Source organism: Anopheles arabiensis, chromosome 3 (assembly GCF_016920715.1).
Source record: "Anopheles arabiensis isolate DONGOLA chromosome 3, AaraD3, whole genome shotgun sequence".
Taxonomy (NCBI): Eukaryota; Metazoa; Arthropoda; class Insecta; order Diptera; family Culicidae; genus Anopheles; species Anopheles arabiensis.
This window is the reverse complement of record NC_053518.1, coordinates 34,961,735-34,975,636: the sequence shown is the minus strand read 5'-3', so window position 1 is coordinate 34,975,636 and position 13,902 is coordinate 34,961,735. Positions and strand designations below refer to the sequence as shown.

Here is a 13,902-nt window from a genome sequence, read left to right as displayed (position 1 = left end):
TTGAACAACGGACGGGAAAACTGACTCAAGAAGTTGCAAGTTCTTCAAGTTTTCTTTGCCTCTTAGCTTCTTGAGACAAGGGAAAGCGGTAACTTCTTGAGTGCTGCCGTCTTTCGACGGAAGCTCCCAGGGAAACCCAGACACAGACCCAGACGTGTGCAACAGGTCCCCGGGGAATGCATACGGAGGCATGCGCATTGTTTGCTACTGCCTGCAAGGAGGCACTTTTGCTCCGGTGAGCAGTAAGACTAAAGCCACGACCAAGGTGTCTCCTGCTGGTTGGATTGTTTTTGTGTGCAACGTTTTGAGCCCTGCCTGCGGGCGCTACTGCATTGTCCTTGTCCAGAATCTAGGGGTTTTTGCAAATCGAATTCGAATCGAATTCTGAAGGTGAATCCACCCCGGGTGCAAATACGGAGCGGGAGATAAGCTTTTGATCCTAGCAGTGTGCTTTCTCCGCGGTAACCAGCATTGTTTTGATTTATCTTTCCGATGCTTCCGTTCTGGGAGAAGGAGTTTTAAGACACAGAAAAACACACACAAATAGAACTCCTCGACATCATTTCCAGGGGTCTTCGGAAATTGATGCTACCCTTTTTCGCAAACGCTAGCTTCGAAATATCCTGAGGAAGTTCAACGGTTCTTGCTGTTGGTGGAAACCCCCCCGTTTCTAATAGCTTCCGTTTATCGTTCGAGAAATTCAATTTCCTGACAGCAACCATAGCAGTAGTTGCTTCGAACAATAAAGCCGGCATCATGTGCAGGGTCTGATTGTTTCGCCCGAATAAAGGTTAATTTGTAGATGTAGACCCGGTCGCGCTCTGTCTGGGCGCTAATCGACCCATAAATATCGTAGCTTAGAACAAGAGGAGTCAGCAACAGCACCGTCAGCAGCAGCAGCAGCAGAAGCAACCGAACAATGCTCATTCATTTGCTTTAACTAAATTAATTTTATAAATTACCGTATTACCCCAGCCGTGTTGTGTGAGCTGTACCTTTTGGTACATAGAATTTCCGATGCCCAACACATGTCTGGCGCACACACGTAATCGCCATTAACTCTCGGGGCCAAACCTTCCCGCACAACCCTCAATTCCTCCTATTGCTCCATCTCTCTCGCTAGAATTTAGATTTGGTTGGCTAAAGAACCGAACTACATAAATCCTCCCTCTCGCCCACAGACACACACGCATTGAAGGCTTGATTATTGTTCATTATACGGCGGATAGGCGCGCGCGCGAGCAAGCATTTGCGTAAGCGCACGGCAATATTCAATCAACTGTTGCAAACTGACCATAAAACGGTTCCGGAATCGTAATCAAACAACAGAACGGACCTCTCTTACCCTTCCTCCCGTGTTGCGTTCCTTTGCGACCCTTTCCGTTCGATATTAACGCACACATGGGTGTTTTTGCTGTGCGGTGATGGGCCGTGCAGGCTGTGTTTGCCTTTCCTTTGGCGCTGATAACCTTTTGCGGTGTGTCTTCCACGTCCCGTCCCGATGCCGGAAGGCACCGGCATGGACGTCCGCTAGAGCGCCGAGCATGAAATAGCAAAACAATAGTGCGCATTAATTGCTAGAATGAAAAAAAAACCCGGTGAAATATAGCGAAAAAGAGGAGACACGAGGAGAGAAAAAAAACACAAAACACGAGAGGGAAAACAATTGGATTACACCGGGATATGACGCTCTGTGTGGAAGGCGAGACACAGTAAATAGCAACCCACTAGACCTCCTGCACGTTTGGATCAACACGGTATGGTGACCCCGTGGACCGGCGCGTGTGGTGGCCGAAGGGATAAGAGGCAGCTTTAGGGCATTTCGGACCCCAAACACATATGCGCTGGATGCTTGCTTGCTTTTGCTTGCCTCTCTCGTGGCTCGTTAGTAGACAAACCCTGGCCAAACGGTGGTCATGGTCACGGGCTGATTGGGATGCGCGAAGTGGCCAAGGGCACAAATGACGAGGGGGACCGTTTGGGATAAAACAAAACCAAAGAAGGAAGGAAAAAAAACAAACGAATTGTGTCCCGTTATCGAACGTCAAACCACTGGCAGTGGCGGGACAAATTTGCGCACCGATCGTACCGTGTTCTGTCCCGGTTGCTGTCCACCTTCTTCGAGGGGGATGAGGAAGAAGCAGCAGTGGCAAATTAAAAAAGGGGGAAAAATCGTGACGCAACGGGCCCAAAAGCACGGGTCTCTAATCGTATGGTGCGCTGTGCGAAGGGCAATGCGCTTGATTGTATTGGCAGTCGCACGCAGTCGTAACACGCTTCATGAAGCTGATGAATAGTAATTTATTGATTATTGGCGTGTGTGTGCGCTCGATTTTCGGGTCTCGATCGAGCGACTGTTTGGGCTAGAACTAGAATCGTTGGCTCCTAGGCACAAGCATTCTTTTTTTTACCGTTCCATTCTCTGTCCTCTCATCGACACAGTTCTGGAGGCAATTTTCAAAACGAAACGAGACATCCAGAGAAAAAAAGGAAGCGTGTAATAATGGCATTATCTAAAACTGGCTAAGAGGAAGCAACTGTTGCCAATAAAACACACGACACCACATCGGGCGCTGCGCTGCAGTTTTAGGTGAAAGTGCCAGAGAAAGCAAACAAGCGCACTGTCAATGCGGAGGGTGATGCTGCTGCGGCTGTTTTTTTCGCACTAAATCATTTTCCATTTTTATTTCTCGATCCGTTTCCGTTTTTTTTCGGTGTGCAAAGGGGGTTTTACGATTGATGCTCTCGACCATAGGCAAACACCACAAAGCAAACATAAGGGAATTTGGCCGAAAACAACAAATGCAATGCCCTGCTGAAGGTTGTGCTTGTTTTTTTGTTTTTTATTACGAGCACTTCTAGCGAAGCTTCGGTGCTTAAACGACACTGTGTACTTTTGTCGCATTTTATAGAGGTAGTTTTATGTCTGGTTTTATGGACAACATATTACCTCAGCACCTCAAAGGCACGGTATCCCGTTTATGAGCCTCAAAGTCAAGATGTTTGAGCAAATAATCGACCTACAGAATGGCTTATTTGGTGCTCGAGATAGTTGTTTGAGGAGTAGGGTGTTTTCAATCAAACGTACCGCAGTCGGACACGTGGATAAAGGTCCTAAATTAGCTACTCGAGTTTAGATGACACTTTTGCCCTCCCGATGTGTCTGTTTTCACCTCATGAGTGCGTTAAAACTTAGACAAATCGAACGCGAAACCACGATCACGGCACGATCCGCACGACGGCCTGATCATTAAAAGTTATTAACGACATCCACGGCGCTGTTCGGAAGAGCATTGAGTGTTCGGAACTTGCGTCCAATAGTTTCCAAACACTGGGGCGAATAGAAACCAGAGAGAGAGAGAGAGAGAGAGAGAGAAAGAGAGAATGTCTGTGATTAACTTTGCCTGCTCGAACTGTGGTTAGAACGATAGGGAGGCGAAATAACTTTGCCCCAGTGTCTTAAGACCTCTTCGCCGGTTGTTTCACGCTCCGGCCAATCGTGCGATGTATGTGTGCGGCTGTGGTTGGTAAGTTTCGTAACAAAATTTATCCCCGCACTTTTGTGGTTCTTTGGGCGGGAAACGCGAGAAGGCACTAGGGCTGGCAGCAGCAGTAGCAGCAGCAACAAAACTTATCGAAGAAACGTGAGCAATATCCTTCCTTCCGACACCGGCACAAACCTAATGAAGTAAGTACGTGATAAAGCTTTTATTATTTATTTCCTAGCCCGAGAGGGCTCTCGTAATGAAGTGGATGGTGTGGCATGATGCGGGCACGCGTCAACGTTTAATGATGGGGTTTGAAGCTTAATTAATTAAACCAACCACATCAACCTGACGACACGTGGGAGTGTGTGTGTGTGTTTTGATTAGCCGAAAGGATCAGTTCTGATCAGTTGGATGGATTGGAATAGAATTCGCGCTACCGTTTTGTAGAGAGCATTTTTATGTTTTGTTATGCATATAAATGTTGATTTTTGCCTAACTCTAAAACGGAAGCGATTTATTCTACCGGAAGAGTGTGAATAAACGGATTATGCGCGATCGAAAAAGTCCTACCGCAGGGAATGCCTAAAACGCCTCACCAAACAACGCTGACCACGCACGAAAACCAACAGGGTGGCAATTTCCATATCTGCCACACGGCAATACGTCTCCCAGCTAGGTTGGTGATGTAAGAGTTTTCTTTTTGCGCTGTGTTTTTTTTTCGCACAGCCCTAAACAGCCGGGTCCAAAAAGGGCGGCTGGAGTGGACGGAAAATATGGTCAAGCAAACATACGAAACCGCGAACAGCAGCGCGCGGTTGACGCGCGCGCTTGTGTGTCTGGTGATTGTTTTTCGTGGTTCCCTTTTTTGTGGCTGCGGCTGTTGTCTAAATTGAAGCGTTGTTGTTCCTTCCGGTCTATGTCGTTGCAAACGTGGGGTAGGTTTCGTTGTTTCGTTTTTTTTTCCCAAATCGCTACGAGCGCTTGTCGAGCTACGGTCGATGTGCTGCTGCATAAAGCACCTGCAACGTGCGCCGTTAAGACAAACAAATTCCACATCCACACACACACACGCCCAGGTGATGCTTTTGATACTCCAGAGTGCTCAGGGGTTTTGCGGGAGACATCATAAACCGCCATGGCCTGTCGGAAGTTCTGGGAGTTTGTTCAGTGCATTTAGGGCCTCCAGTGTTGTTGATTTTTGAGGCAGAAGCCGTCCCGAAGGTAACAATTTCATCCCTAGAACTCATGCCGTGAACGTGATTGTAGGTTTTTGTGTTCTTATATCCTAGCGAGTGTTGAAAATTCTGAGCATGATGACATCTAGGCGTTATTTTTTTATTTTGTTTGCTGGTGTTTCAGTTTTAAAACGCTTTGCTTGCAACCATTTTTTATTAATATTGTGGGTTCATTCTTCTTGCCTAAAAGTTTAAAAAATAGCAAACATTTCCCGGTTGCCTGGTCACTCACTTTTACGAAACATAAGAGTGAAAAACCTTCACCGGCTTTCATGCGCTCTAGCGCTCTATCTTCATCAGAAATTAATTCCGATTTCGGTTCTTCGCTAAAGGGCAACGGCAGTGTGAACTACTTGCACATCACATCATATCGTGATTGAGCGACGGGATTGATGAGGTCGTCGTACACTTTATGCGGCTTGGCGTGGTGCTGCACACAGCTCACCAACATGTCCCAGACGACAGGCCCGTCCATGCCAGGTTGGGGCTGGTGGTAGGCAGCGATAATAACAACACGTCATCTTCACGACCAGACGAGACGACGAACCCGCGTCGCACATGACGGGAGAGCTTACCGAGCTTTCGTGACGAGACGTTTATGCGCCCCGAAGAGGTGGGGATTAATGTTTGATGATGGATTTTGCAGCCGATGTGTGGCGAATATATCGCCGTGGCCGAGCGCCAATGGCCGCCGGTCATGTACGCAAAATACGCGTCAGGTTTCTGGTGCCCACGGAGGAGAGGAGGGTGTAGAGTGAGCGGAGCAGTAAATTTATGATAATTGCTCAACTTTCTTCACCAACAACACACCTGATGGGGGCGATTGAACTTCTGCTACTGAGCCGTACCCTCAGTTCTGCATAGCAGTTCTTGCCCGCGGCAGAGACTCTTGTGTGGAAGGTAAGGAAAGTTTTCGGGAGGATTGCTTTACAAGAACATCGCAAACAATGCGCAAAGAGGCTAAAAATCTGCTCGCGAAAACTAGTGAATGAGTTGGGGGGAAAGTTTTGTGGAGATTTCCTTTGAGACTTTTGGATTGTGATTTACAGCCAGCGCTTGGAGTTGAATTACTTTGCATCTTCAAAAGAAAAACCCTGGAATAATGAAATGTGGAGCCTCAAAAGATCAATCGAAAAGCGCACCCTGAGGTCTGCCCGGGTTCCGGTCAGGTCAACTCTCAGCAGCGGAGCGATCACCCAGGCAGCTTTTCCTCATTTTCCAAAGGGTGTAATTATGTTTCTTCTTCAAACTCCCGCTTAAATGGTGAACCCCCCTCCGTTAGGCCTAGGGGGTAAGCTTGAATCGATCTGCAAACGGGCGTCCCGATTTACATACTCGTGCGCGCCCGCTCGCTTCGCCCGACCGGATTGATTCATTTTCCAGTGAAGTAGAAAGCATCTTCTTCCTTCGACACCTCCGAATGCGCCCCCGGGTGGTGATGGTGCATCAAAAGCTTCTGATGGCTCCGGACATTTAATGTCCGCGCACACTCTTACTTTCGCATCAACAGCAACAACAACGGGTTCGAGATCTTCCATCAATTCCACTCTCACTTATGGCGGGAGGGGGTGGTGGGACGGGGACTACCACCCGTTGCATTGCGTGCCCACCGTTTTGCTCAATTTCCAGCCTCATCGGATGGTGTTTTCCATCATCACCGGTCCGCGGTCATGATTATACCTTGTGGGGTGGAGTCTTCGGCAATCTTCAATGTATCTCCCGCTGGCAGCGGGGGGGTCCCTATGATGGGGTGCACACACACACACGCTGCTCCCTATGACCGAATGGTGATCGAAAATGGCTATTTATGAGCTGATGATCGTTTCACTTTCTTCCAGCCCCAAACGAATTCCGCCCCTCCCGATGAGGTTCGTGCGACGGATCAAATGTGTGTTTTTCGGAAAGATCTTCATCTTCAACTTCCGATTGATCCCTCGCTTCACCCATTTCTCCGTATTTTTGGTGTGTGTGCTGTGAATCCCATACTACTACTTAAAAAAACAGCAATTAATTCCTGTGTTTTTCTCAATTTTCCGACCAGCAAAAAAAAAACCACTCTGACTCATAATCGATCGAAAAAGCGCCGCCTCAAACACTTAATCGTGCGCACTGGGCATCAGCGGCATCTCGCACGCAACAACTGTGGCACTTTGGGGTGCCGCCGCCACATACAAACGCACTTTCGCAGCGCTTAACTACCACACACATACATATGCGCACAAAAAAAGGGATGTCGGCAATCGGATTGTGGGCTTTCTCCGCACTCCGCCGCGCAGAGCACGTGGTGCGTGCGCGTTGTTTGAGTCGTTTTTTTTTGCGCGCACAACATTCTTCCGGCTAGGAAAGAATGAGGATTTGGCTGTTGATTTGTTGGTTTTGTCAGTTTTTCGATTGGATGATAATTTGGAAGCAATTGTTTTGCTGTCGGTGGCACGCTCGATCGATTTGGGTTTTTTTCGGGGATGAACAGTAGCACACGGGAGGGCTGCTTCCGTGTTGTTTTTTTTTTGTGTACCTGGTTACAGGATAAGGGTTAGAGGGCTTGTTGATTTTTTTTCGGGTGAAAAAGGGCTTTTTTACCTCCAAAAAAAATCAGCAATCAGAAAAGATTAGTTTTCGATTCTAACGAGTGTGTCTGTGTGGTACTGGTACAACTTGATTTCCCCCGGGAGGTGGAATCCGGCACCGGCTCAACGGATTTTGTTGCATCGGTTTTTTTTGCTGTTGGCAGCAATTTGTTACTTTTGGCTTTAGTTTGGCGCTGGTTATAATTACTTTTGCTGTGATTTATTTCGTGATAAGTTCACCCGTTATTGACGCTTTAGTGCTACGTTCATCGCGTGACTGTTCCTACTCGATCTAAGCGATTGATTTATCACATTTTTGGTATACTTAGAGGGGAAAGAGCTCCAAGTAAGTTCTGATTCATTCAAAATAGTCTGAAATTTATTTATTTACCTTCCATAATAAATTCAAATTGAAGTTCAAAATCAATTTCACTCTATTCATTAACAGCTCCTCATTCAAGGAAATCAACTGATTTTGATGCCTACAATTCCGCATTCCTGACCTGTTGTGGGATACAATTTTGGTTGTAAAACATAATTAAAACATAATTAAAATATCACTTAAATTTGTCTGCTGTATATCACGGCACCACCATCAAATAATCTTATCGGCAGCAGTTGATCACACTCGAAACCGGTTGCGTGTTCATCTGCTGCTGCAGCAGTTCTTCTAAACGTTCACGCTTTGGTTGGGTGCGCGGTAAAGGTGTCGAACCCCATGGTTGTAGGTTGTTTGTTTTACGTTATGGCTTGAAATAGTTTGAACTGTTCTTGGGGTAATGAGGGGATTGATTTTTGTTGTATTTTTATAACGTTTTTATCTGACAAGCGATTTTAAGATTGATAATATTGTAACATTTTCAAATGATATATAGAATAAGTTAAAAAAAGCCAGTTAACTTCGTTTCCGTGGTGATCGAGTGCTCCTGGTTTGGTGTTTTGATGTATTTTTGAAATCAAAACGATTCAAAGAATGGTATTGTAACTCATGTTATCATTCTTCTTCTTCTTCTTCTTTGGCTCAACAACCGATGTCGGTCAAGGCCTGCCTGTACCCACTTGTGTGCTTGGCTTTCAGTGACTAATTGATTCCCCCCCATAGCAGGATAGTCAATCCTACGTATGGCGGCACGGTCTGTTTTGGGGATTGAACCCATGACGGGCATGTTGTTAAGTCGTACGAGTTGACGACTGTACTACGAGACCGGTACAGTGACCGGTTAGTATCATTCTAGCGATTTCAATTAATAAACAAAATAAAAAAATATTAAAAAATTAACTTTACTTTTTTATTTCTCGTAAGGGCGGCACATCATTGATTATATCAACTTACTAACAAAAGTAATTTGAGTTTTTATATTAATTGTTAGTAATTTCACTTGCATATTTTTAAAACCCATAAATTTGATATTATTTATGAGACCGACCGAACGAAAATGAACTCACACACTCATTCATGATCGTGCGCATTTGTGTGTTCATCCCAGCGTTCATGAGATGATGAACCCTTTGCACCCCTCTGGCAAAGCACCGCAACCCTCCTAATGCCGTTCGATGCGCTTGGTCATGGGCCCGATACACAGTTGCGTTCGTTCGTTCGTTCGTTCGTTTGGCTCGTTCCCTTTACGCGCTTGTTCGTTCATTCCCGTCCACTGCTTCATTCGCTTTGCAAGCGTCGAAGGGAGCGGACGGTGTGCTGTGTGTGCGTGTTTCTTCTTCCCCTAGAGCCGTTCGCGTTTGGTGCGTAATCATCGCGCGCGTTTTACCGGGCTCAACAGTGCAGAGCAGTTGCGGTTTTTGTTGTTGTGCTAATCGGTGCGCTGATAATAACCCAGTTCCCGGTATAAAGAACGTGTTGCGAGTGACGATTTTTGTTGTTGTTGGTCCACCGAAAGTGCACGGGCAGATAAAACACCCAGAAGTGTCTTGAAGAGAGGTGCGCAGGTGAATTCCGTTCCGTATATTCGCTTGATTCGACGGCCCACAACAAGATCACGTACTCACGCCCTTCGCGAGCTGAGAGCAAAACGATACGATTGCAACAACAAAAAAAGGCGAGCGATTGCGTACAACAAGTGTGTGTTTGTTTGTTTTGTGTGTTCGGTCGACGATCACTTTTCCACCCCGGTTCTGGAGCGGCTTTTGGATGTTTTTGGTGTTTTGCGCAGCCTATTACTTTAAGTAGCCAATTTTGTGTGTGTTAGTCGAAAAAAGGTAAAACACAACCTTCACCCACCGACCGCGCAAACCGCGAAAACCTTAACGCGCACCCCCATCGAGTCGCGCAGACACGCGCGTGTGTGGCAGTGTTTAATTCAGAGCTTGTCGCGTTGTGGCCAACCGCCGCCTCATGTGTGTGTTGTGGGTGCGAAAAGAGTTGTACCTTAGAAGTGTATACGTGTGTTTAGGTCTCCTCCACGTGAACAACGCGTTCCAATTCGCGCATTCGGCCGTACGTAACCATTTGTCTGGGTCGATAAAATCGATACCGTCTCACAGCGCGTGAGACGATTGCAATTCGCTCTTGCTGCTATTACCTTTGGCGATCACCATCAACACGCTAAACACGCGTCCAGTGTGTGTGTGTATATGTGTCTGTGGAGTGTTTGGAGTGCCCTGTGAACGACAGGTGAAGCAACGCGCAATCGTGTACGGTGACTTATGAAACCGTGCCAGCAACAGAATCCGGAGCAGCAGCGGCAGAACGTTCACCGCACAAGTGCAGCTGGTGCAGAAAGCGAGGGCAAGAAGTGTGCAATCTGCAAGCAAAAGGCACAGTTGGGTCGGTTTTCCAGCCGGTAATCCACAGCCGGTTCGACACTTGCGGAGAAGAAGCATACTCGCCATACCACATCCAGTAGATAGTGAGTGTTATTAATAGCTGCGTGCGCGAATGTGTCACGCATTCTCGCAACAGGCGGGGGTTCGATAACCACATGACCGTTCGCTAGCGACGGGGCGCCCCGAGCTTCTCACATTGATTCATCCATTATTGCTGCCTTGAGCTTTCGCTTGTTTTGCTTTTGCGCAATCCGCTTCCCGCATACTACTAACTCTCATGACAGCTCTGACTCATCTTACCGTCGTCAGTCGGATATGACGTTTGCGCCGCCGCTTGTTGTTAACCCGTCGTGTGGTGCCGCAGTGCCACAAACGCACCGAAACTAACGAGATATTTAACGAAACCCAAACGACAAACTATTATCATCCTCGATCGATCATCTTCGTCTAAAAATCTCACTTTCACCTTGGAGAGACTGACCACCTGTGCGATAGAAACTCCCTCCCCCCCTCCGAGAGTGCACGTGCGCACGCGTGCGACTCTTTATCAGGGATCTTCATCTTCATCACCAACGAACACGTGTCCAGGGCTCGAGCCGAACGAGCCTTTGTGAACCCCAGTGCGGATCCCCGGCATCATCATTAGCGACGTCACGATTGGGCTGGTTACCCTTCCGGCGCCCTCGGGAGGACCGCCAGCAGCACCGGCCAGCTTTGGTCAGCGTCGCTGGCGCCGCCGACTGCGAGAGGCAGGAAGGGCTAACGCAGCACCGAACCAGCCGGAGCAGCAGCAGCCGGTGACGACCGAACCATCCGACAGAATGAAGTACCTAACGGCAGGGCACCGGGAATCGTACACCCTGGTCGCTCGCAAGAGGTACATGAAACGAATGCTGTATGTACATTAACACTTTTCGTCCCCATCACATCAACCCCGTAGAGAGGGCATCTTTGAGTCCGTAGACGTGACCTCGCCTCATCCCGAGAAGGACAACATCCACCTAGCCAGTAGCAGTAGCACTTTGAGTTTGTCCGAGTAGAACTTCCGAGAAGTTGAAGGTTGACCGTAGTAGTAGTAGCTTAGCACATCCAGTATTGATTGCCGTCGTAGTAGTGGTTGCCATTGCCATCATCATATCCTGTAGCATTGTCCCGTGTTGTTGGTGTCATCTTCTAACTGAAATTGTGGTTTCTTAATAAGATTATCGATTTCGATGCGCTTGCTCCCCAAAAACCACTTTGTCATGGGAATTGCTGCTTTGCCTGCAAAAAAAACTTCTCAAAAATCCGCCAGCTCCACTGCTGGCCGGAAGATGTCGATTGTGGTCGTGGTCTTGGAAAGAAGATGCTTTATCGGACAGCTTTATTGCGCCTAATTGATCATTAAAAATGCATTTTTGGCTTTTCGTTGCTCATCACATTTCATGTCGCTTCTTTTTGGTTTGATTTTTTCGCGACCGTTTTATTGGGGGGGTTGTGTTCTTGAATTTCTGGTTTCGTACCAGAAATTAACTTCAGGTTTTACTTTATATCTCTTTCACCCTCTCTCTCTCTCTGCCGCGTGCGTTAGCATTCACTTTCTATCGCGCCCAAGTGAAGTAATGTTGCGAGATGTTGCGTTAAATTTACCGCCCTTGCTGGCAAAACAAAAACACCAAACACACACACACACAATCTCCAACGATGAAAGCAGATATTGACCGATGCAAGTCGCAAACACCTCCACGCTAGGGAAGATGGAGAGGAATTAAAAGAAGAAGAAAAAAAACAAAGTCCAACATTACAAATAACGTACGACGGTTTGGTGCGTTTCAGATCATTATCTTTCATGGACGATTTTACAGGCTCAGGTTTTCTCTCTCTGTCTCTCTCTTTCTCTTTTTTTGAGGGTGGTGGGTGTAATGATGTGGACGCAATTTTTGTGGGGTTTTGTGTTTGGAAAGGGAAATGCCTACTAGAGGCCATGCCAAACGAAAACGCTGGGCGGACGCGAAAATAAAAACACATTTTGCAAGATTTACACATACCATCAGGTTTCGTTTTTGGCCGTGTTTTTGTTGATCGTAACCCCCCCCCCCCGCGCTCACCAGGCGCAGTAATGCAGTGATGATGGGGTGGCGGGCGCACAAAGAATCAGCGAACCGAAGATGGTAGACACATTTGGCGACTGTTGAACCAGGCTCCTAGGCTTTGAGCTAGGCTTGAGATTGGAAAAAAAGGAAAAGATAATTATAAAAAGTATATTCACATCATACACGCGCAAAGCGGATGGGGGGGAAACGGTCCACTTAGTTGCTTTTTTTTTCGGTTCAAAATACTGATGATGACATCAATATATCCTAATGAGAGGGGTTCGTTGGCTAGCTGCTTATCAGCGAGAGCTGCAACTGGCATTCAATCACCTCCGCTAATGGGACGTTCAGGGCGGCCGTTCGGTGGCAACTACTGGTCCGTTTGTTGTGGTTGCCTTTTCTTTATCGTCCCATAAAACACACACTTCAGAGGCCATTCTGTTCCAAACGGGCCGGTTCCAATTCCCAATTAAAGTGTGCCCTCACCGTCCACTCAACTTCCTTTCACTTGCCCGAGAAGCGCATAACGCGCGGTGAAGCGGCCCAGCGCGAGAAGGTGTCAAGAATTACCGATGCAATATGCAATATTACACAAAACCGCCCACACTTGAAAGCATTGCAAGCAGGCAGCTCCAGCGAGAAAAGGAGAGTTATGGCGGTGGTGCTAGTTCAGTGCGTCCGGTTGCGGTCCGTTTGCGCCCTCTCTATCTCCCCGTCCTGATTTAGCTTATAATTTATGAAAACTTATCTGCTAGGGCCATTTTTCATAGCCCCCGATTGAACTGCTCCATTCTCCCACCTGAACTACCTGTGAATACGCGGGCATACGCAGACTGCAGATGCAACTGCATCAACTGGGACCTTCCCACGCCTGCGGCGGAACGTCATTGTCCCAAGAACCGGGCCCGGGCTCGAATAGAATTTGCCCGCTAACGATCGATTCCGCAGACAGGTTGGCTAGCGCAGGCAAAACAGAAGCGCAAAGCCTAATGGTTGTGTGTGTCGGCAACGGACATATTCTGCACATTCCCGACCTACCCCATGTTGTAGCACACACAGTCACCCAACGAAAAGGGAATCGCTCAAAGACATAAAAGGTTAGGGGCAACATTTAACAGACCTTGCTCTCCTCCGCCGCGTCGTACATTATCTGGTAGCTTAATAAATTTGTCCCCACACTCTGGCTCTCTTACCATTCCTTACGGGGCGGCGGGATTTGACGCATTGGACTTGGCATACAAACAACGACTTTTTTGTTGTTGTGGGAACTGCACTGCAGCGAATCACGTCCGGAAATCGGCCCGAAGTTGACTCCCGACATTAATTAATCAAAAAAGCCAAAGTCTCAACCGTGTGAAGTGTTTCGCTGTCAACTTCATTAATCGAACCACCCGCCCCGAGGAGAGCATTCAGAGTGTACATTAGGAACATTTCGGCCGTTTTCCTATTCCCACCCAGTGTGCTGTGTGTGTCGAGTAATTAATAATATGCTCAAAGTAATCAACACTTCATAAATCGAGAAACGGCTCCAGAGGAATGTCACGCACGGACAGTTCCCCGGACCAGCTTGAGTGTGTCTATCTGCTCGTGAAATTCCATTTCACGGATTTCCGTTTGTTTGTGTTTCTCATGTGTTCCATAATGTTTCCCCCTTTTTTCTCATCCTTCCTCTAGGACATTAGGTCCCCCGCTTCGGGGTATTCTTCGTGCGCCTTCATATTTGACTAATTGCTACCGCCTCTGCCGGCGGCAGGATACC

General features: G+C 47.4%; 1 protein-coding gene across 7 annotated transcripts in view; it reads left to right on the top strand.

Moving 5' to 3' along the window:
- LOC120899623 (rap1 GTPase-activating protein 1) overlaps positions 1 to 13,902 on the top strand; it is a 161,100-nt gene that overhangs the window by 53,300 nt on the left and 93,898 nt on the right. Inside the window, exon 1 of one of the 7 annotated variants that reach the window (XM_040305680.1) lies at positions 8,951 to 10,154. The exons of 5 other annotated variants lie outside the window; for them this stretch is intronic. Coding sequence is in view for 1 of the 2 variants with exons in the window: in XM_040305677.1 (XP_040161611.1) it covers positions 10,893 to 10,948 (56 nt within the window). In the remaining variant the exon portion in view is untranslated. Of the gene's footprint in view, positions 1 to 8,950; positions 10,155 to 10,209; positions 10,949 to 13,902 lie in introns of those variants that run through there. One more of the 7 variants, XM_040305677.1, reaches the window with a different exon arrangement.